Source organism: Ovis aries, chromosome 17 (assembly GCF_016772045.2).
Source record: "Ovis aries strain OAR_USU_Benz2616 breed Rambouillet chromosome 17, ARS-UI_Ramb_v3.0, whole genome shotgun sequence".
NCBI lineage: Eukaryota > Metazoa > Chordata > Mammalia > Artiodactyla > Bovidae > Ovis > Ovis aries.
Window position 1 is genome coordinate 61,638,142 of NC_056070.1, and position 24,839 is coordinate 61,662,980.

The following is a 24,839-nucleotide window of genomic DNA, read 5'->3' on the forward strand; positions in this document are numbered from 1 at the left end:
CACCTGGGTTAACACACCCACGTTATAAAGGAGATGGCCAGAGTTCAAGGAAGTGACACTGAGTCCCAGAGCAGAACTTAGACCTGGGTGTTCTGAGGCCAGGCGCAGTGCTCTGCTTGTGGATCTGTGACAACTCCCCTACAGTGGGGAGAGTAAAAATGACCTTCCATAGTCTCCCAATGTGTACACACAACCAAAACCCCATCTGCTTTGCAGCCTAACTGTTCATTGATTGGACCCAGCATCCAATCTGTCATGCATATTTAGGAAATGAATCTAATTTAAAACAAAAGTTATGAGCAAAGATGGGACCTCGGAGTCAAAGGCATTTCATTGGGAAATCAGGCGGACCTCCCATGAGGTGACAGAGACCATGTGTTTAGCATATAACTTCCCACAAGCTCTGTTCTATTCTTCATCATCTTTGATTAATGACAGCAGTCATTTGAGTTAATATTTTCTTTATCTAAGAACAGTGTTCCCAGGCAAAATGCAAAAGAAACAGAAGGTGGTTAATAAACTTGCTGGATCCCACAAGCTGCTAACAAAAATTAAATTGAGGGCTCCCCTAAGGAATGTTTTCCATCCTTTTATCAAGAATTTTTTTTCTTGAAATTTCATATTTTTTTCTCGAATGGTGTGCTTTTTTCTTAACAACTTGGATTTTTTTTTATTAGATATATAAAACATGTTAGTTCCTTTTTGAACCCACTCTCCATAGGGGCAAGCCACTTTCATCAGAAAAGAGATAAAAATTCAGTCTGTAGAAAAATAAAAGTATCATAAAATACTCACTGTTCTTTATCACTGAAGGTAGGCAAAGAAAAGAGAGAAAGAAAAAAAATTAAATAAAGTTAGGGAGAAAAAACATCTTGTAACAGTATCAGCACTGGATGCAACAACCACACAGTTTGGTTTAAATTACAATGACCTACTTCCATTTTTTTATCAGTCATTATTATCTTATTTTAGCACATCTAAAACATGGTTGCTGTAGGGTTGTATATTCACAGCTTTGATGACCATGACCCATCAGTTCAGTTTATTAATTAACCCGTCTAATCATTTATGTATTTGAATGACATTTTTTGGCACTAAAGAGGAATCATTTAATGATAACAAGGCCATCACCATTCTTGTTTTCTGTTGTTTCAAACACTGAGGGTTAAGGAGCACATTGTTATTGTTTAGTAGCTAAGTTGTGTCTGACTCTTTGTGATCCCATGGACTGGAGCCCGCCAGGCTTCTCTGTCCATGGGACTTCCCGGCAAGAATACTGGAGTGGGATGCCATTCCGTTCTCCAGGGGATCTTCCCAACTCAGGGATCGAACCTGCATCTCCTGCATTGGCAGGTGGATTCTTTGCCACTGATCCACCAGGGAAGTTCTAAGGAGCACGTTAAGAAAGGGCTAAGAGCCCTGAACAGTGGTTGGATCATCCAAAAGCAGAACTCACAGTGCCCCGTTTTGAGGAAGCAAGTCCTTGCATTCTAAAAAGAAGACCAGCGTCTCCATTTACTTGTTGTGCTACCACAGACAGGTCACATCTTCCCCTTGTGCCTCGGTTTCCACCTCTGGTCTCTGCCACTCTCAGGCTTGCAGACTTGAAGGCCACAGCAAATAATCAACTATCAGAGACAGCATTTCTCCCCATGTATCCCCAACACACAGAACTGAATCCCTGCTCCACCCGGGCAAGAAAGAAATACATTCTCTCCTTTCAAACACAATCACAACTGTCTTCCAAACACCATCGTTGGATTCAAGGAGACTGAGAGAGGAAGGCATTTGAAAATCACAAAGGCAGTAAGTGTATCTGGCTAGCCAGCAGTTAATTAAGACTAGATTTCTTAATTTACTGGAGAAAGACATTAGAGAATCATCTACATTAGCACATCATCACTGCTGCAGACTAGATAGCATGTGTGATGACTATAATTCACCCATTAACATTTATCGGAAAATAATTTTAATATCTGAAGAAAATGCAGTAGCAATCAAGCCAGCAAGATGCATTAGGAATGCCAAGATGTTTCACAGAAGCCCGGGAGCACTTGAAGGAAATAGCATCCAGACTGCTTAAATAATTCTAATTTAATTGTAAGGCAAATTGTTTGGCTTCATATTGACTGAAGTAAACTGTGATGGATGGGGTTTTAATTAACTGACATTTCTTATATAAAATAAATATTTTACCCCATCCACCTTCAGGCAACTGTTTATCTTACAGAGAGACAGTTTTTGGCTGATAAGATATTCTTTGCCAAATGAGTTTGGTATCAAGAGAACATTCATGTGAAGGGCTTGGAAGCTAGAAGTTTCCTTTCAAAACGGAAACCAACAGAGTTCAATAATGTCTTCAAAACTGTTCAACTCGTACAACTAGAGGAGATTTTAGGTGGAAATAGTAAACAGACAGGGACTTTTGCTTCAGAGAATACGAGTGGACTAAATATTCTGAAAGACCCTCATCAATATATAATTAGGACCTTGATAATTAAGGGCAAATCTTATTAACACAGTTCTAGGATTGCTAGAAAGTAAAGGAATTCTCTAAAACCCCTTTACCTTTGAAACAAACAGACAAAATAGAGTTCATCAAAATAAAAAACCTTCCTCTTCAAAAGACTCTGTTATGAAAAAGAAAATGCGAGTCATAGACTGAGAAAAATATATGCAAAATGTGTCTCCAACAAACGACTTTTATCTACAGCACATTAAAAAAACATGTTAAAACTTAGTAACAAGAAGATAAATGACCTGATTTTTAAGTGGACAAAGTGTTTAAACAGACACTTTAAAGAAGAGGTTATATGAATGTCAAACTTACATAAAAAGATGTTCAATATCATTATTCATTAAGGGGAGTGCAAGTTAAAATCACAAAACAAATACCACTATGCACACACAGAATGGTTAAAATGGAAAAGACAAATCGTATCAAGTGTTGGTGAGAAAGGAGACAGAACTCTCATACACTTCTGGTGGAAATTTAAAGTGGTACAATTTGGAAAACAGTTTGCAAGTGTTTTTAGAAGTTAAACATTTACCTACTAAGCCACCGAGACATTTTTCTCCTAGGTATTTCCTTAAGAGAAATACAAGTATATGTCTATACAAATTTTACTTGTACTAGCCAAAAAAGCTAGAAACAACCCAAATGTCCATCAACAGATGAATGGATAAACAAACTGTAGTACATCCACACAATGAAATATTACTTTTTTAGCAATAAAAGGAATAAACTATTGATATGAAAACCAATATGAATGGGTCATGATTTAATTATGCCAAGTGAAAGAAGACATCTTCCCTCAAAGAGATGATTCCATTTTCATAATTACTTAGGGATGGGTGGTGACAGGGAGGAGCAAAGGGGAATGAGAACGCATATAAGTGTAAAAATGATCAAGTTGTACTTTAGATGTGTACTGTTGGAGGTACATTAGTTATACGTTTAAAAGGCAATTTTTTAAAAAAGAGAAAACCCAGCAAACTAAATCCAGAACTGGGAGCTCTGAGCAGGAAACCAATGTAAACACCAAAACATTGTGGCCCAGAGACTGACTCTGAGCTCCTAACTAGATGAAGAAGCTGAATCTGGGACCCCCTAAGGGAGCTCAGATCACATCCTTGGTGAGTAGCACACACTTCCTGGCAGAAGCAAATGCAAATCTCTCTGAAGAAAATATTCTCATGGTAGATCCCCAGGATTCTCACAGGTTGAGCTCACAATAAAACACTACCAAGCAATCATGATAAAGAAGCTGTGGTACATACAGACAATGGAATACTACTTGGCCATAAAGAAAAGAACACATTAGAGCCAGTTCTAATGAGGTGGATGAACCTAGAGCCTATCATATAGAGTGAAGTAAGTCAGAAAGAGAAAAAGAAATATCATATATTAACATATATATGTGGAATCTAGAAAGATGGTACTGATGAACCTGTTTGCAGGGCAGCAGTGGAGACGTAGACATAGAGAAGAGACTAGTGGGCAAGGGTGGTAGGGAGGGTAGGATAACGGAGAGAGGAGCACGGACACATAAACACCAGCATAGTAAAACAGAGAGCCAAGGGGAATTTGCTGCATGACCCGGGGAACTCAAACTGGGGCTCTGCAACAATCTAGAAGGATGGGAAAGGGTTGGAGGTGGGAGGGAAGTTCAAGATGGAGGGGACATATGTACACCTATGGTGAATCCATACTGATGTATGGCAGAAATCAAACCAGTATTGTAAAGCAATTATCCTTCCATTAAAAATAAATAAATTTTAAAAATTACCAAGCATTCAAAAAATAAGACCTTTGAGTGAAAATCTTCAGTGATGATAAACAACAGACGTAGATTGTCAAGGTCTTTAGGCGGTGGTATGCTGGTGAATGTTTAACAGTTGCGCTTCTGGAGAAAAACCCCACTGGGGCTGATTTCGAGTACCTATACGATATCACTAAATGCAAAGCTGGGAGGAAACATGCAGTACCATACTACTAGACAGTGTTTCACTATACACGTATCACAGACAAGTAACACAGAGAATAGCAAAATGTAGTAAAATAAGTAAGAAATGATTAATGCTGAGTATTCACCACCCTTGTCTAATATAATTTAATTATAAAACTATACAACTTAATTTTTAGTAACAGTCACATTTAACAACCGACTTGCAAAATTCCTGCAAATTTAACAACAGCTCTAAGGACCAGCAAGGTACAGGGCCAATACACCACCGATTCAGGTATAATAATTTCTTAATACAGAATGTGAAGTTATTTTTATGTGAATTTCCCGATTTTTAAATGATCAGGCCAAAACTAAAAAATACATTTCTGCAAGTCACAGTCAGCTGGTGGCCTGCCAGTTTGCAACCTCTGATCGAGTCCAACTTCCTTATTTAATTGATGATAAACTGAGGCCCAAAGAAGGGAAAGAGACTCATCTAGTAAATTAGTTCAGATTTAGGACCAGAATCAAGTCTGATTCTAACCAATAGGTTAGTGCTCTTTCCATTTCACCAGACCACCTCTCATTTAGGGCATGGAGCTCAGAGTTTCATCTTGTTACTCCAACTTTGCAAAGTAGTAAAATCAGTGGAGGAGTTTCCACAATAGAACTCCCACCAGCTTCTTTTTTCCCTCACCCCATGGATGGAAGTTCTCTTTTTATCTCTACTACTCTCCTCCTTCAAGTGTAGATCAGAACCTCATTGCCCCTAAGCAGATGACTTTCAGGAATACCCAGTGACTTACTTTGTTTGCAGGGGTCGGTCACTGGGACACATCCAACGGCTTGAGCTGCTGCTGAACACGGTGTCAGTCATGGCCAAAGCCCAGCACCCCTGGAAAACATCAGTCCAGAAAGGTCATCATGCAAGCAGTCATTCAATCACTCCTTATTTCTCAGGTCCCTTGTCTATGTCTGAGTGGTATGGGGAAGAAACAGAGCTTCATCCAGCTTCTCCGCTTTCCAGATGGGACCTTCAGGACCAAGAGGGGAACTGTCACAGCCCCCTTTTGGCAGAAATGGATCAGAATGAAGAACTCTTTCCCTTTAATCTGTGTTCCTCCCATTCATTTTTGATACAAGAGGAAGGGTGTGTATGTGCATGCTAAGTCGCTTTAGTTGTGTCCAACTCTCTGCCCCCGCCATGGACTGTAGCCTGCCAGGCTCCTCTGTCCGTGGGGATTCTCCAGGCAAGGATACTGGAATATTGCCAAGAATACTGGAGGGTTGCCATGCCCTCTTCCAGGGGATCTTCCCCACCCAGGGATCAAATCTGCATCTCTTTTGCCTCCTGTAGGTGGGCTGTTTAACACTACAGCCACCTGGGCAGAGCTCTTAACTCCAATCCAGGATATTTCTACTAGAGGATGTCATCTGGCTCATGTACTAGTCAACTTGGCCTTGGGTAGGTTAAAAAAAAAAAAAAAGGCAAAACCCGTCTCTCAGAGTTTTGAGGTCTCAAATGCTAGATTCATCCCTGGCTTGCTTTCTTTTTAAAACTCTACACCCAAGCCATCAGAAAGTCATGGCTTAATTGTCATAAATAGAGCCAGAATCTTCCCAATATTCTCTGCCCAATTTGCTCCTGTGCTGACCCAAATCTCTGCTGCCCCAGCCTGCCTTACTACAGGAGCTGCTTCAATGTCTCCCTGCTTCTGCTCTTGGCCCACCCCAGTCTATGCTCCACACAGTGACCAGGGAGCTTGTGAAAACAGCATCACACAGTTGGAATCTCCGCTAAAATGTAAGCTTCTTGCAGAACTCTTCCTGTTTTGTTCTCTGTTTAATCTCCAACACCCAGCATAGCTCCTGGCATGGAGAAGGCATTTAGTAAATAATTATTGAATGCGTGAATGGGTCTTCATCAATGCTAAGCAAGTCCAGCTGAACTTAGGCGAACTTGTGTTCTTTCTGGACCTCCACTCCTCCCTGCTCCCCCAGGTATAGCCAAAGAGTAAGGGGAAAGAGACCATAGAGATCACATTTAATTTATCATTTTAGAAAGTTTTGGAAGGTAGGTCATGGGGTCCAGTGGGTCCTGATTTCACTGAAGTTCTTGTTACATCACAGTCCTTTTCGCTAGGAAGCTGAATAGATGAGCAGTTGGGAGGGGAACAGGGAGAGAACTATCTTTCCTATTCTGCAACCAGTGCAATTATTAAATATTCACATGGGTGGGGTCGGGATGAAGGGCTCTGATGACTGGATACAGGAAAGACCCCTTACAGAAAAGCCATTTCATCTGTTCCCAGGTGGTTAACATAATCTTCCTAGAATAATATGACCGTTGCATTGTTTCCACTCTGAAAATAGAAAAAGGAGCAATGACTCCTGTTGCAAAGAAAATATGCTGAAAAGAACCTTAACTTCTCATTACTGCCTGTGCCAAGAGCTGAATGAGGCTGCCCGGGCTCCTGGGGGTCCCCTGGTCCCTGCTGGGGACCCCAGTCCTCAGTCCTCAGTAATGAGCTTCCTCGGCTGCCCTTGACTGGAACAGCCAAGCGTTCATTTGAATGCATCGCCTCCTGAAGCAAGATGCAACAGTGCCCTTGGCGGATCCCAGGAGGTGGGGATGAAGGGATGGGACGGGTGATACCCAGTCCCCGCCCAGGAACTCTGATCTCCAAATTCTGATGCTCAGAACAGACACCTGCCCACCCAGACCCCTGTCTGGAGATCACATGCTCTGTTAGAGCCAAAGCCCTGGCTTAAATCTAGTGAGGCAGCGGCAAGTTCAGAAAGCATAAAATAATTACCTTCCCTGGAAGCCAGAGGCTCAGCTCTCTGCTGGGCACCACAGCAAAGGGTCCACCACAGCCCTGTTGTGAGCACCAAGGAATGAAAGAAACAACAGCAACAATCACTAGTTCAAATATCAAGGGTTTGATACCTGCTAACTGCCTTTCAGGTTTTAACTCATTTAATTCTCAAAAGGTCCACATAGTCAAAGCTATAGTTTTTCCAGTAGTCATGTATGGATGTGAGAGATGGACCACAAAGAGGGCTGAGTGCCAAAAAATTGATGCTTTCAAATTGTGGTGCTGGAGAAGACTCTTGAGAGTCCCTTGGACAGCAAGGAGATCAAACCAGTCAATCTTAAAGGAAATCAACCCTAAATATTCACTGGAAGGACTGATGCTAAAGCTCCAATACTTTGGCCACCTGATGTAAAGAGCCAACTCATTGGAAAAGACCCTGATGCTGGGAAAGATTGAAGGTAGGAGGAGAAGGAGGCAGAAGAGGATGAGATGGATGGATGGTATCACTGACTCAATGGACATGAGTTTGGGCAAACTCTGGGAAATAGTGAAGGAAAGGGAAGCCTGCTGTGCTGCAGTTCATGGGGCCGCAAAGAGTTGGACATGACATAGTGACTGAACAACAACAATCCTCAAAATATATGTCCTTATCCCATTTCACAGATGAGTAACTGAGTCACAGAGAGTTTAAGTGGACTTCCCAAGGACCTTCTTGAAGCCCCTCAAGGAAGCAATCTAAATGCCTAGTAACAAGCGCTGGCTAGCAGGATGCTGGGGCATCTGTGTGGTGGAGGGCTTCACAGCTGCCAAGAATAATGAGAATTTATGATGGGTACGGATAGGTCAACAAGATTACTTGTCTAGTGGCAAGGCCAAGACAGAGAACACTGTTCGAGAACAACACTATTGTGTAAACAGGGCAAGTAGGATAATGTGCATGTTTAGGTTGTATAGGCATAAAGCATCTCTGAAAGGAACACACAAGAAATGGACAATACCATTGGCCTCTATGGAGGGAGCCTGGGAGGCTGGGCCTGAGATGGGAAGAATTGTCACATGATACCCCTTTGTATTTGCAACCATGAGGACACTTTAGCTATTCAAAAATAAGTGTATTTTTTAAAAGATAATTTTAAAATAATAAATTACTTCAATTTATTGGGTGTCCAATGCATATAAGATTTAAGACTCTCTCTGTGACCTCAAAGAACCGTCATGACCTTCTACCTGCTACTGTTCCTAGATCTTGGACTATGCTCCAGTCATGCTGGCTTCTCCAGCTGCCAAGTGTTTGCCTTTGCTGTGTCTCTGCCTGGATAGCTTCTTCCTCTTACTCTTGCATAGCTGGTTTCTACTAATGCTCTGCTGGTCTCTGTTCAAATGTCACCTCCTCCAAGAAGCCTTCACAGACTGCACCCTCTAAGTCACCTCCTCTCACTGCTTACTTAATTCTCACTGTTTGTTTCCTCTATGATATTTATCAAGATACGTAATTATTATTATTTTTTAACTTATTCACTGTTTGTGAATATCCCCACCTATTCCATAAGATCCGTGAGAACAGGGCCTAGATCTGTATTTGTTCAGCAGTGACTCCAGTGCATGTGGAACCAAATTCACGAAGCTTTGGACCCATGTCTGGAAGGACCCTGAACTTAGAATGACCCTGTGCTTAGATGAGCCCACACTTGGCTTAATGCTTTGCTGTCATCATCGCAAAATGTTTTATAGTATTTGAATAAGGGGCCTTACGTTTTCACTCTGCAGGAGTGTGGTATACAGTAGATGTTCAATGAATCTCCACACAAGTCCTAGAGCCCAGTGAGTGCAGCAGGTACTCAGTAAATCTGCGTATAAGTGACAGAGCCAGGCCTTGTTCCAGATCTGCGCACCTCCACAGCTTGGTACTAATCTTTAAATCACCTGCATTTTAAAATGACTCAAAGACCCAGTGCCAAGCCCAGAAAAGATTCCAGAACCCTGCCTTTCTCCCCGTGCATTTTGTTCTACCTACTTCTCCCCCGGCTCCCATCAGCACTGTTTGTTAAGGAACTGCGCCTCCATTCCCCAGATTCTCCAAGGTCTTCTGCTGGGTTTAGTTGAACAGAAACAACAACAACAACAAACAACAACAACCCTGAACGTCCATCAAGCTTCAGAGTCACAGCAGGTGTCTAAGCATGACGCGGCAGGGCTGGGCTGGGCTGGTGGCGGCCCTGCACGTGGCACTTCAGGGCACTGCAGGGACCCAGCATGGGCTGCAGCTGTCTGCGTGGAGTTCAATGCCACAGTCAGTCTCCCAGCCCCGAGCTGGAATTAAACCAGATGCTTCACAGCAGAACCTGCAGCCACCAGCTTGGATGGCATCAAATCGATTCCATCTCTGTGTCTCTTTTCCTGCGCTGTTCCTCTCCCCCGGAGTCCAGCCTGTCTCTACTCAATTAGGAATCTGGGGGTGGCGGGGAATCACTCAGACTGCCTGATGGGATGGGATATGCGACTTACACCAACGGCTCCAAACAGGAGTGAAGTGGGCCTGGGGGGACTTCACAACAGCATCCAGGCTGAAAGTACGTTTTGTTTGGCCCGTGCAATAGTTTTTAAAAGTAAGAGTAACCCAGTATTTTAAAGGCACAGGATTTAATTTAAAATACAGATTGCCAGCTTCTCTTGAGAAACGGAAAGAATAAACAAAAAATTATAGAATATCTATTACTCTGTGGCAGACACTGGTCTAGGCACTAGGGATACAGCATTAAAACAAATAAAAAAGGAAAATCTTTGTCCTCATGGAGCTTCCCTTCTAGTGGGGAAACAGTAAGTCAAATGAAAGCGTGTCAGCTGGTGATTGAGTGCTTTAGAGAAAAACAAAGGAGGGTTGGTGAATGAGAGGGAAGTTTGATTTTAAATAAGTGATCTAGGGAATTCCCTGGTGGTCCAGTGGTTAGTGCTCTCACTGCCAGGGGCCTGGATTCAATCCCTAGTTGGAGAACTAAGATTCCACAGCTGTGCAATGTGGTTTAAAAAAAGAAAAGGTGGAGGCCCACTGAGAAATTACATTTGAGCAAAGACCTGAAGTGGGTAATGGACTGAGCCATGTGGCTATCTTGAGGCAGAGCATTCTAAGTGGAGGGGAGAAGCAAGTACCAAGGCCCCGGGGTGGGTATGTACCTGGTTAGTTGGAGAAATGATAAGGAGGGCAGAGTGGCTGGAGTGGAGTGAGCAAGGGGGAGATGAGTGGCAGCTGAAGCAGCAGTGGAGGTCATGCAGGTCATGAAGCAGTGGAGGTCGGACCATCAGGACCACTTAAGCTTCTACTCTAAGTGATGTACAAGCCACAGAAGGACTTTGAGAAGTGAACTGAATATATCCTATTCTGTCTCAACCATGCATTCAGCTTTGATTATTTGATAGACACTCATGGTTCCTACAGGAGAAGGCAATGGCAACCCACTCCAGTGTTCTTGCCTGGAGAATCCCGGGGATGGAGGAGCCTGGTGGGCTGCCGTCTGTGCCATCACACAGAGTCAGACATGACTGAAGTGACTTAGCAGCAGCAGCAGCATGGTTCCTACATACCTTTGCCATGGCAAGGACACTTGGTCCAGTGAGAAAAAGGTGGTGGTCTCTTGCCCCGTCTACTGTACTTGACAGAGCTGAGCATGCCTCCACCTGCCTGCAAGCCTTGCCATTCCACTCTCTCAGAGCCCCAGTATCCTTTACCTCAGTTTCATCCAGGGGGTGCAGGCTGCTGCTGGCTTTCTCTTTGCTTCCAGAACCAGTTGGGTCATCCCCAGCCTCCCCTGAACCTGGCCAAATCTGGAATGACAAGACTTTGACTCCTTCCATGCTGAGCTGGTTGGTATCCAAGATGAGGACAGAAACAAGTCTGAGAGATGCTCCAGATGAAGGCATCTCTGTGCTGCCAGCCTTGAAACACAGCAAATTCACTGTCATCTCCCCAGGGTTCTCCCATCACCATATCACATAACAGATGGTTCCATAAGCCCTCAAAAAAATCCCACAGGATTTTATGGGTTTTTAAGGCAGGCACAGAGCTCATCCCCCACTGCTCTACAACTCTGGCAATTTGCAGAGACCACGTTGTAAGGGTCACAGTTGCCCTAGCCTATGCAGCTGCTCCTTCATAAACTGGCCAGTCCCAGCTAACATACCAGCTGACCACAGAAGTGAACAAGCCCAGCCAAGATCATCCAAGTCTGGCCTAGACCGGAAGAACCACCCAGGTGAACTGAACCCAGTCACTGACTCTAAACAATCTTGAGATAAACAATTGGCTGTTGTTCTAATTCACTCATTTGTGGGTTGCTTTGTTATGCAGCAAGATCTGGCTGATGGAGCAGCCCATGTTGTGGAACAATTCCTGGCCTTGGACCCAAAGTCTGTGATCTGACCTTAGCTCCTCTATTCATTTCCTGGCATCTCGTTTAGTCATTCTGGGCCTCAGTTTCAGCATCATAAGGATGTAAAAATTCCCATCTTTGTCATGCCAACTTCACAGGGTTTTGGGGAAGAGCCAAAGGGTTAATACATGTGCAGAGGCCTGGTAATACAAAATACTTTTTAAGGATTAGGGAAAGAGGTCACTGTTAGTGTTATTTGAGGGTAGGACTGCGGAGAAGAACACATGTCTAATTTCTAGGTGTTTTTTAGGCCTGAGTGAGACACTGCAGTGGATACCTGGGGTAGAGATTTCTTGCTTTTTCCTGTCCAGCACTTATCCCTTCTTTTTTTTTTTAAAGTAACAGCACCCCCAATTTTCCTTTTGGAAACCACCCCTCTCTCGTATCAATTTGCGTGGCTTAGATGGAGATTACCCAAACCTGGTCCCTAAAGGTGGACCAAAGATCATCTCTAATCAATCAGTGTATTATATGCCTCATGGACTCGGGGATAGGCACATGTCCCAGTCTGGACCAGTGAAGGTATACCCTAAGACTTGCTGGAATTATGTGGAAAGAAGCATTCTTTTTCCACTGTGATTGCTAAATTGATAGAACAGAAGCCTGGAGCTGCTATTGGTCACTTTTTGGCACCACATGGGAAAGGTCTGTCAAGGGATGAAAGCAGAGTTGAGAGATGGAGAGTGACTGGTTCCTGACGACGCTGTTGGAATGCTGGATTCAGCCACACCTGAATTCCTCATGGTCTGTCTTGGCTACCATATGTTGAACATATGAACGAATATGTTCCCTTTTTTTTCCTCCTGAAGTCAAATTTGAATTGAATTTCTGTCATTATAACCCTCCTAACCTCTATGTGTCTTTATAAACCAGCTACCTTGGAGCAAATGGGGATCTCAAAGAAAACCAGAACTGGCTGAAGTCTTGGGGAAAAAAATCCATCTTCATCCACCCACACCCCCAAAAATGCCCCCTCTTTACTTCAGAGGCACTGCCACCCAAGCTGAGGTTATGCAAGAGGGCAAGAAACATTTGTAATGCATCCTCACCAAGGCCTGCTGAGACCCTGCACTGACAATTAAAATTCAGTGACAATAAACAGCACTAATTAAAAGCAAAACTAAGTGCTTAATAAGACAAATGAGGTGCCAGTATTAAAAGCTAGGATGAGAGAACTGGCATTAATTAAAAACAAAGACTAATTTCTTCCCTTCTCCAAATGGACTGCATTGTGTGTGTGTGTGTCTAGAAAATGTTTAGATTTATTAATGTACAAAATGCCGTGGAAGCAGACAGGTTATGGGATTGGCTCTGTCTGGAGGTGGGGGTGGGGTAGGTCCTTCCCAAAATGGGGATGACTGGGGCTGCTCCCTGAAGGATGAGCTGGAGTATGCAAGACATGAAGACTGGAGGAAAAGATGGGGAAACAGAGTGAGCAAATGTTCAGAGGCTTCAATGAACATGGAATATTTAAGGAATGGAGAAATTCAAGGGGATGGAGCCTGGGGTGATTGTAGGGCTGGGAAAAGGGGAAAACAGAAAAGAGTGAATAGGTCCCAATGATGAACGCCTGTTTCTGCGGGTCAACAAGGACAGTGCATAGCGTCTTCAGCACTCTCCACCCAGACAACTCCTGCTTCCAGTTAAAGATCCAGAGGCTAAGACCACATATTCTTGGCAGACAGTTCAGCAAGGTGACTTAGGGTATGAGTTGGGAGGGCCAAGTCCATTCTGCCATTTATGAGCCTGACAAGTGGATTCATCTTCCTGAACCTGTTTCCTCTTCTGTAGAGTGGCGACAATAATAGGACCCATCTCAAAATAGAATTGTGAAGATTAAATGAGATGAGGCCTGACACAAGTCATCCTCTTGTAAGAGGGAACTATCATTTATTTATTATTAATAAAAATATCAGTTATGTTTTCTTAAAGAAATGGGAACCCAACTTTGGCACGAGTAGGAAATGTCTCAGGATTCTTGAAGCCAGATTAAGTATGTGAAGCATGATAATGAATGATGGAAATAAAATAACAACAAAATGCATTCTGTTATTATGATAACAACAATATAACTGTACTAACACAAGGATTATTTGAGAGTGCTATGGAGAAGGAAATGGCAACCTGCTCTAGTATTCTTGCCTGGAGAACCCCATGGACAGAGGAGCCTGGCAGGCTACAGTCCATGGGGTCTCAAGAGTCAGATACAGCTTAGTGACTAGATCATCATGGTTGCCATTAGTGCTGATAACTAAATATTTCTGACTTCCCACAGTGCAATAGGATTGCTCTTCCCTCTCCCTGGAAAGCTGGAACACAAACTGTTTTGGCCAAAAAACAAACAAAAAAAAATTTCCAGGTGGAAACTCTACAGCAAGTGCTCACGTCACCACTTTCCCCTTTTCCTGTCCTGACAATCGTAGGTGGATGAGGATGGAGCTCCCCCCTCAGTCTGGGTCCCTATGTGGGGACAAATGCAGAGCAGACGCCCACTGCTAACCCACCCTATCCAGGTGGCATGAGTGAGTCTCTGCTGTTGCCTCTGTTGTCTCGGTCCTTGCAGCGTTGAGGATCACTGCTACCACAGCACAATCTAACCCATCCTTTCTGGACTCACTATGAGCGGGTAACTGCGCTAAGTGTTTCATGTGCAATATCTAGTTGTATCTTCATAAAGATCCTAGAAAAAAAGGAGCTTTTGTTACCCACTTTTACAGATCAGAAAACTGAAGCCCAGAGGGGTAAGGTCATTTGTCCAAGGACACACAGCCAATAAGCCATAACAGTGTGTGCATTCAAAATGAGTCCACAGCAGAAAACACAGGACACACACTGGAAGCAGGGCAGGGCATCCAGAATTGATCTTCCTGGGGACAATGTCTCATGCTAGAGGGAGGTGCCCCATCATTTCCCTCTTTCCCTAGGTTACGAATCCCTCTGAATCCCAAGTCTACACACCCAAATACTGAACAATACAACGCAAAGGCAGACACTATTAACAGAACACTCTTCAGGGCTCCCTGCACAGCCCAGCCAATTACCTGATTCCTTGATAAAGGGGAAGCTTGCCTTTGTTGTGTTGTTAATCGAGTTTATCTCTGCTCCAGCTCCATTGTGGTGAGTAAGGAGAAGAGGAAAAGCTCAGGATTGATTTCTGCACTTGCGCACACTTGCACAGACACACACAGCCCCAAACAGGAAAATGTGATTAGATAGGTCTGCGTATTAAAACAAGTAATTTAGCTTAATGGCCTGTGGCTGCCACTCAGGCTCAAGTTGCAACACCATTCATTCTGATTAAAACTCAGTTGGAACTGACTTATTTGCAGCCCTAAACTAACTCTCCTCATGTCACAGAGACCACAAGTGTCATCCTAATCCCTCCTCTGCCTCAGGGATGAAATACTCAGAACAGAGAGGGGTATTTATCCTGTGGAAAAAAAACAGCATCCTCTCATCTGAGGAGCACTTTCACAAATCATAGATAAGAGACATAGCACTCCCATTTTACAGATAAGGAAACAGAGGCCCTGGTCTGTCAAGGTCACATGGTAGCAGGTAGAACATCCAAAGATATTCCTGGATCCAGGTCTTGTATAAATGAGCCTTCTGACCACTCTGTTATCTTGACTATTGTTGCAAATAATACAATATTTGTTCTTTTAAGTGAAAGTCGCTCAGTCATGTCTGACACTTTGTGACCCCATGGACTATACAGTCCATGGAATTCTCCAAGCCAGAATATTGGAGTGGGTAGCCGTTCCCTTCTCCAGGGGATCTTCCCAACCCAGGGATCAAACCCAGGTCTCCTGCATTGCAGGCGATTCTTTACCCACTGAGCCACAAGGGAAGCCCAAACATACTGGAGTGAGTAGCCTATCCCTTCTCCAGCGATGGCAGAGCCAACCAGGGATAAATCCAGGTGTATCCGCCCTTGATACCAATACTCCTGACCATTACTCTGGACAACCACTCATATAACACAGCTGCCTAGCTAGATCTGGCACCAACAAGTGAAAGGCACAGTGAGGGAAAGTCTGGCATAAGGTAACGAACAGCTCTTGGGTATTCCCTGGCAGTCTGGTGGTTAGGACTCAGTACTTCTACTGCAGGAGATATGGGTTCGAACCCTGGTCAGGGAACTTAAGATCCCGCAAGCCACACAGTGTGGCCCCAAATCCCCCAAACCAAAACAAATAAAATCCAGCTCTTGTTAGAGCTGATACCATCAGAGGTATCAAAAGGAGGATGTGCTACTTTGAGAAGTAATGAGTCCCCATTCACTGGAGCCAGTCAAGCATACACAGCAGAACTACCTGCTGGGACTGTTGTGAAGAGGGCTATGAGATTTTCTGAAATGGCCTCTTTGTGCATTTGCAAAGGAATGGTTCAAGTTCACAGACTTTCCTCTTATATGTGAGCAAAACTCCTCACATTTCACATGTCTGACTCTCTCATCAAGCAAGCAAGGCCAGTTTCCATTCATAAGACAGAGAGATTCAGTACTCTGGTCTCAGATGCGCCCTGCCATGGGAAAATGCATATTTCATTTCATCCTTGGAAGAAGAGGCAATCAGGGGTCAGGAAGAGCTTTGCTTGCCTCTCCACCTCAACACACACAAACACAAGTCACATTCACTGTCACCCACACCCTCTACTTCGGGCCACCAACACCTACCTACACCCCTGCTACAGCCCCCTGCCTTCCCACACCACATACTTAGATTTGCCCATCCCCATTGACAACATTCTGATGCACTTATGCCCATTCATACTCAAACTATACATCCACACACCCTCTACCACACACACTCGACACACTCCTGACCACCCCTCCTCCCACACCCCCAGCACCTTCTCCACCCACAACACACCCACATTTATGACAGTCACTCCCATACCCAACTGCATCTACACACCAACCGTCTTCAGTTCCAACACCTCCCCCCCGACGCACACACACAAAACACAGTCATTTTCACACATGGTACAAATTCCATGACAGAATCTTCCACCAAGAACTCAGGCTTTGCAGTCACATGGACCTGGATTCAACCCCCAGCTAAACTTGAGCTGGGTGAGCCTGGAAAAAATTACTTAACATTTCAGAGCCTCAATTTTCTTGAGGCTGTAAAATCGGGGCTGTAACAGCCCTTCCTTCATAGGATTGTTGAGAGGCTGGAGTGGAAGACACAGCAGTAGAGAGCATAGAGGCTAGTGCTGAGCAGGGCAAACCCTCACTTGGTGTCATCCAGGGGCTCTTGCAGAATTCCCACCCTCCAAACGAACACAGGTTACAGGGTCCCTGGCCGGGAAGGACAGTTTTTGCCTCAGATGGTCCAGCCATGCTACCTCCCTGGGATGTGGATTCTAAGAAATCTGAGACCAGGTCAGAAAGAACAAAAAGCTTCTCTTGGTTCCCATGAATAATAAATCTTGGAGACTTGGCTCCATCTACTCCTCTCTCCTGCTCTCCTGACACCAGGTGGGGGAAGGCAACAGAAAAATGAATCTCGGTCAGTGTTGGCTGGAGCACCCAAATGAACCCAAAAGTTCCTGTTCCTCTCCCTATGTTCCCATGAAAACAGCCATCAGAGCAAGAATGGATGGAGCACTCTGCAATTTACAAAGTCCTTGGTCTTCACAATGACCTGGGCAGGTGGGTGCTATGACCTTCATCACTGGAGGCAGACGCTGAAATGTGCTGAGATGCCACAGTTCTAATTACAGCTCTGTCTCTTTCTAGCTGTATGATGTTAGGATAGTTACTAAACCTCTCAGGGCCTTAGTTTCCTCATATGAAAAACTTCATAATAATAGTGATAGTAATATTTACTTTGTAGGGATGTTGAAGGATTAAATGGGATAATACTTGTAAAGTGTCTAGAATAGTGTCTGGTACATGGTTAGAATTAAATAAGGAGCAGTCTCCATTATATCCTGTCACATCTGCAGGATATAATGGCTGAGAATAACAGCTCTAATGGTATTTCCCATTCACTGGGTGCCAGTGATCACACTAAATGATTTACGTACATTGGCTCATATGGTGCTTGTAAAGATACATCATTGAGTCCATTTTACAGATGGAAAGTTGAGGTTTAATAAAGCTAATTGGCTCTCCCCAAAACTGAATCAGAACCAATAGGAAGCAGGACTTCTTAGAAAAGCTGGGGAGACATAAAGAGAGCTTTGGCCCGAGCTATGGTTCAGGACCACAGACAGCGGCACATGTTTAATACTTTAATTCTATCATTTTGGAGCTTCCCTGGTGGCTCAGATGGTAAAAAGCGACTGCTTGCAATGCAGGAGACCAGGGTTTGATCCCTGGGTTGGGAAGATCTCCTGGAGAAGGAAATGGCAACCCACTCCAGTACTCTTGCCTGGAAAATTCCATGGATGGAGGAGTCTCGTAGGCTACAGTCCCATGGATAGGGTCGCAAAGAGTCAGTTGGATACGACCGAGCAACTTCACTTTCACTATTTCCTCTCATTTTAGTGAATATATGAAAGTGTGTGTGTGTGTGTGTGTGTGTGTATACATAGAGGCGAAACTAGTAATTGATGAACTGTCTAAAAGTTGGGATCCACCATCATTTTATGATGTAATTCACACCTTTCTCCCTGAGGTTCATGCAACAGAAGATACCAGGATGGTAAGGTGTCGAGAAGCCTTTTTCATCCTCTGAAATGTTCCTGTTCCTCCACTTAACACCTCAAGTCCCAGTTCAAGTCTCACAGTCCCATGATGCCTTCTCTAGCCCCTTGAACTCTTTCGTCTCTGAAATTTTAAAGTTCTTAGAATACAGAAACTCAGGGCTTAGCTTCCTCTAGTTCACAGAAATCATCCTCCACAAGATGGAATGTTCCATGGGGGGATGGGAAGTGGACAACTGTCCCTCCTTTTCCTTGTATCAGCACTCCAATTTTCTTTTAGTGAGCCATCCTTTTCCTATCTCACCCATGGTTCTGATGGGAATGACCTCCACTACCGCCCATGGGGCAGTCACAGGACCCTGGTCTGGGCAATCAACATATTCTCCTCTTCTGATTCAAAGTTGTATTGGCTCCCCAATACAAGCCAATTAGACTCAGTCCTGAAACTTTTGTTGGAATAGCTTAGGAAGGAGTTTCTCTGTTTTCTTTACTGGACTGAAGATGGGATAAGACAAACTTAACTTGGTGAGGTTTGACCAGGTAGAGAAAATCTTCCTGGGAGTGAGGGTAACCCAAAGGGAAGCAGAATGAAGAGACAGTCAGATCTCACTCCTACAGCTATTAAGCTATGGGATCCAGTCATGCCTCAGCTGTGTCATGGACTCTTTGATTATGCTGGCCAATAGATGTCATTTAGCATCACTTGCATTGGAGAAGGAAATGGCAACCCACTCCAGTGTTCTTGCCTGGAGAATCCCAGGGACGGGGGAGCCTGGTGGGCTGCCGTCTATGGGGTCGCACAGAGTCGGACACGACTGAAGTGACTTAGCAGCAGCAGCAGCAGCAGCATCACTTGAATTAGTTTGAGTTAGGTTTTCCATCAATGTAGCTCAAACAGACTAAGATGTATATTAAATAATGTGTCTTTAAACAGAAACACAGAAAGCAAGGATATATATAGATTGGTTGATGCAGTGTGACCAGAAGCTTGCAAGAACTTAACCCTGATTTTCCTCTGGGAGCAATGGTTTAGTCATTTGTTCATCAGTGACCAAGATGATGAACTTTACAGAACATAACATGATGACTTTACAGAACATAACTACTGCAAAGAATGATAATCTGCTCCCTCCTGCTCTCTCTCTCTCTCCACACACACACACACACACACACACACACACACAGCTTCCCAGGTGGCTTAAAGCAGTAAAGAATCTGCTGCAATGCAGGAGACTCAGAAGATGAGGGTTGGATCCTTGTGCTGGGGGCGGGGGGTGATGATCCCCTGGAGAAGAGCATGGCAACCCACTCCAGTATTCTTGCCTGAATTTTCCAGGCAGAGGAACCTGGTGGGCTACAGTCAGTCCATGGGGTCGCAGAGAGTCAGACACAACTGAGCAACTGAGCGCACACACACACACACACACACACATATATACATTATGTATATATAAAATAAATAATATATAAAGATATTATATATCATATATACATATGTATCATATGTAAATATATATAGAATACTAATCAGCATGCACTCCTACCTTTCCACTTTTCCTCTTACAAAGAGGACTGTTAAGTGGGACAAATGCCTAGTAGTTTGGTCTGTTTTCTATTTTATTTTTCAGAGTGTGACAGAGGCAAAGGGCCAATAATAAGATAATTGATGCAAAGAAGCAATTTGGGAGGCAAAGTGCCACGGACCTAAAAGGACTGTCATTGTGGTTAGTTTCCTGGCCAATTTCTCCTATGCAAAACCAAAGGTGCACTTCAAGTCCCATTCCTACACCATCACCTTTCTGGGGGCAGAATGAGGTGAAGAAGAAGAATGGAAACCAGCCAAGAGCGAACATATTGACTTGGGGTTCAACTGGGGATGGAGAGCTTGCAGGAATCATCTAGTACACAGCCTTTCTGGAGTCTAATCAGATAACAAACCACTGCTGGGAGCAAATGGGTTTTTAATCTCTAACATCCATGGGGCATGCTCGAGGGCAGAAGGCTTGCAGTGAGCCAGAGGTAGTTGCAAGCAGTTCCTCTCCAGCCAGGCTGCCAGCTCAGTTTCTACAATAAAATGGGTCACTTATGAGGGCTGATTTGAGGGAGTAGGAGAGTCCTCATCGTTCAAAGCCAAGAACAAGTGTGGACTGAGTCCCCTTGTTCCTGATTCCCAGCTTCTTATTCAGAAAAGAAAGGAAAACTTGAAGGTCGTTTCTCTCTAAAAGAGGAGTTGAAGTTTTGCAGTTATTCTGAGTTTTTAATCTGGTTTTTGCATGACCACGTTGCAAGGAAAGTTAAGAAAGGAAACTAAAATGTCCCCAACAATGGGGCCTGGTGACAGAGAACGCTTGAATGAAAAACCAAACGCTGGTGATGTAGAACTGAAGCCAGTGGGAGGCACTGGGTTAAGGGTCTGGATTTAGAAGCAAAAGGAAGAGGAAAGTGAAAAGTGAAGTCACTTAGTAGTGTCCGACTCTTCACAACCCTATGAACTGTAGCCCACCAGGCTCCTCTGTCCATGGGATTTTCCAGGCAAGAATACTGGAGTGGGTTGCCATTTCCTTCTCCAAAATGAAGAGGAGGTGATGCTCAACTCCTCCCACACTCATTTCACCTGGTGCTTCTTGGGACACCTTCAGGCCCTCTCCTCAAGAATTACCTTTCCCAGGAAGCCAACCTGTCTTTAGTTTAGGGACTCACTGCATTTGAAGTACCTAAATCCAGACATGTCACTGAGGCTGGTCCTGGCTCTCTCCCCAACTAGCCTGGAACCGTAAGCAAGTTCCTTGGCTCCTCACCTTCCTTGTCCAGAAAATGGGGCTTATCACTGTGCCTTCTACTCAGGACTGATGGAAGAATTGGATGAAATCAGACATGCAGCGCCCCTAGCACAGTGCTGGCTCACATTAAATGCTCAAAACCTGGGAGTTCTCATTTCAAAATAATAATAACTCTCATACAGAGTCCTCATTGCCAACCACAGCCTGTAAGATCTGAACTTATACCCAGGTCCTCTTGTTTTCCCTGCCGTCTGCACCTTGTGTTGACCTTTCCTCCCCCGAGTGCAGTAATCTCCAAACTGAGCAGCCTCGGTGATCTTTTAAAATCTTGGGGGTTGAGGTGAGCATTCTATGGCCCTAGATCCCCAAGAGGATGAGAGGGATCAATGAGGCAACCAGAAAGAAATGGTCAGGAACCATCAAAAGGTACTGACACATCCCAGGAGACCTTCTTCAACTCTCCTACACGCACAGCATTTTAATACCTACAAAGATATCACAATAGCTTCCCTCTTAATCTTCATTTCCTCGCAAGTCTTACAAGATTAGAGTTTTAGGGCTCACTTCAAAGATGCCAAAAATGAGGACGCATGAGGTAAGATGACTCACCAAAGGCACATCAGTGGTAAACAGAAGGACTGTCTTAGAACAACGTGTCACATCCCTGGCTGCACCCTGGAACTGTTGAAGGGGGATGAGAGGACTCAACAATGCTAATTCTAGGATCCCAGCCAAACCAGCTAAAGAAGATGCTCATGTTGGGTACCCACGTCATACTTTTTGAAACTCCTGATGATGTTACTGTGCAGCTGGGGCTGAGAACCACCAGCTTAGAACCACGCGCCCTCAGCCACACTCTTTCCAGGCTCCCTCTCCTCCAGCCAGTGTACCTTCAACCTGAACGCACACCAGAGTCAGCTGGAGGGCTCAGGAAAGCAAGCAGACCAATGCCCACTTCCCAGCCCTGCAGATTCTGATTTGGGAAGTCTGGGATAGAGCCCGCCAATGTGCATTCCTAGGTTCCAGAGTGATGCTATGCTGCTGGTCTAGAGACCACACACACTCCAAGGACCACCTCTGCATGTAATGCTAGAAAAATGGAGCCCAAGAGACCATATTTCCTGGTCCATAGTTTCCCTTCTGCTGACAGCACTCTCTTCGCTCTGAGTCAGAGCAAATGCTACCAGAAACCAAGGAAGCCCAGGGGGAGGCTGAGGGCTTTAGGGCTTTTTCTTCTCTTGTTTCTCTCCTTTTAAAAATAATCCACCACTTAGGAGACTGTCGCTGAGCATTTGCTGCTTGTTCTTCCACACGCAGTCCAAATCCTTCTCCTGCAATGCAGGTCTTCTTAAATATTGAATACGTCTGCTGTTCCACCAACTGCCACAGCCAGAGCTGAGCTAATGTTGATATTGACAAAGGATTAATATCATTAATCAGGTTACAAAGATCAGGCTACTGAGCTGGTTTTATAAAAGACCTTCACTTTCTTTCCTATCACCAAAATCTCTGGTGCCTCAGCACCTTCCCTGACTGTCCCTGACCCCTTCTAAGGCATGGGGTTTGCTTTCTCTTTTACTGTTTTTGCCATTTAATGAACCGTAGGACGAGTCAGAGCAGCCTGGGGAGTGGGTCAGGTTTCGAACAAGAGCAAAGAGCATTAGACTGACACTGTCAGTGCCCCTTTGTTTAACAAATACTACTTACTGAGCACTGACTGGGTTGCCAGGCGCTGTGGGAAACAGTGTATTGAGCTTATAGTCACAAATAAAATCGTCAGATATTCCTGCACCAGAGGAGCTGACATTCTAGTTGGGGGAGATAGACAACAAGTGAAATAAACAAGTAAAATTGTGTGTCATACGGTGCTAAGTGCTAGGGGGAAAAATAAAATAAAGAAGGAAGAAACAAAATTCTGGAGGGGGGTGATATTTTAAATAAGATGATTAGAAAAGGCCTCACTGAGAGGCTGGTGTTTAAGTAAAGTCCAAAAGGAAGTGAGGCAGTGGGCAGAGAGTGGAAAGGATTAAGAGTACCCCCTCTAGAATGTCGAACTCTGTAATTTCATCACCATCATCAAAATGACAATAACTAGTGTTTATCAAGCATCTCTCATGCCTGTTCCAGTGAAAGTCACTCAGTTGTGTCTGACTCTTTGTGACCCCATGGACTATACAGTCCATGGAATTCTCTAGGCTAGAATCCTGGAGTGGGTAACCTTTCCCTTCTCCAGGGGATCTCCCCAACCTAGGGATTGAACCCAGGTCTCCCACACTGCAGGCGGATTCTTTACCAGCTGAGCCACAAGGGAAGCCCCATGCCTGTTCCAAGCAAAGACTATATATATACATATATATATAGAGAGAGACTTCTTAAATTCCCAAGACAATCCCAGGAAGTAGGTGTTATTGTCATCCCCATTTTCCAGATGAGGAAACTGAGGTACATGGAGGTTTAGTAACTTGCTCAAAGTCACACAGCAGCAGAAAAGTGAAAGTGTTAGTCACTTAGTCATGCCCGATTCTTTGCAACCCCATGGATTGTAGCCTCGAAGAAGGCAATGGCAACCCACTCCAGTGTTCTTGCCTGGAGAATCCCAGAGAAAGGGGAGCCTTGTGGGCTGCCATCTATGGAGTCGCACAGAGTTGGACACGACTGAAGCAACTTAGCAGCAGCAGCAGCTGGACTGTAGCCCACCAGGCTCCTCTGTCCATGGAATTCTCCAGACAAGAATATTGGAATGGGTTGCCATGCCCTTCTCCAGGAGATCTTCCCAGCCCAGGGATCGAATCCAGGTCTCCCGCACTGCAGGCAGATCATTTACTGTTTGAGCTGCCCAGAAAGCCTGCACAGCAGCAGAGCGGGGACTCAAACCCAGGCAGACTGGCAACTATCCTACCTCTCCTCTCCACTCTCAGACTTCACATTTTCAGGAATTGGACCCTATACCATGATTAACTGCAGAACACTCCCTGGTTGGGGTCCCACTGTCTTCCTGATTTCTAAGAAGTCAGTGCTATAATCACTTTCATGCACTGGAGAAGGAAATGGCAACCCACTCCAGTATTCTTGCCTAGAGAATCCCAGGGATGGGGGAGCCTGGTGGGCTGCCGTCTATGGGGTCGCACAGAGTCGGACACGACTGAAGCGACACAGCAGCAGCAGCAGCAGCAGCAGCAGTGCTATAAAGAGAAGGGGTGTGGGCAGACTGGCCAATACAAGAAACTTTCTCAGTCAGTTTAGAGCATTTCCTCCCCTTATAGTGAACCCTGTGCTGCAACCAGGAAGTCATTTTCAAAACAGATAAGGCTAGGTCATCCTTTTGCTTATAAAATCGCACTGCTCTCAGAATAAAGACAAATTGCCTCATGATGGCCCTGCAGGTACCATCAACCTCATCTCACACTGAGCTCTCCACAACCCTATGTTTTCGCGATGCTGGCCTTGTTTGATCCTTGAATATCACCACCTCAGGGCCTTGACACACGCTTTTTTCCCTGCCATGAATGTTCTTTTCTCTTTTCACTTGGTTAACATCTATTCACCTCAGCTCGCAGGTCAAATGTCACTTTCTCCAGGAAGATGAGGTCAGATTGCTTTGTGACATGTGCTCATAAACTTGTGTTCCTCTCTTCAGAACCCTTGCCTCAGGTTCTAATCACATATTCATTTGCATCATCACTGATTTATGCCTACCTCCTCGAGGGAAGG

At 44.5% G+C, this 24,839-nt stretch overlaps 1 protein-coding gene across 6 annotated transcripts in view; it reads right to left on the reverse strand.

Annotated features, from left to right (window-relative positions):
- RPH3A (rabphilin 3A) overlaps positions 1 to 24,839 on the reverse strand; it is a 272,724-nt gene that overhangs the window by 57,532 nt on the left and 190,353 nt on the right. For 5 of the 6 annotated variants that reach the window (XM_042234677.2, XM_060401249.1, XM_060401248.1 and 2 more), the window contains one exon: positions 5,255 to 5,343. In XM_042234677.2, coding sequence (XP_042090611.1) covers positions 5,255 to 5,325 — 71 coding nt within the window. In that variant the 5' untranslated portion in view covers positions 5,326 to 5,343. Of the gene's footprint in view, positions 1 to 5,254; positions 5,344 to 7,264; positions 7,328 to 24,839 lie in introns of all 6 variants that reach the window. The other variant, XM_042234678.2, reaches the window with a different exon arrangement.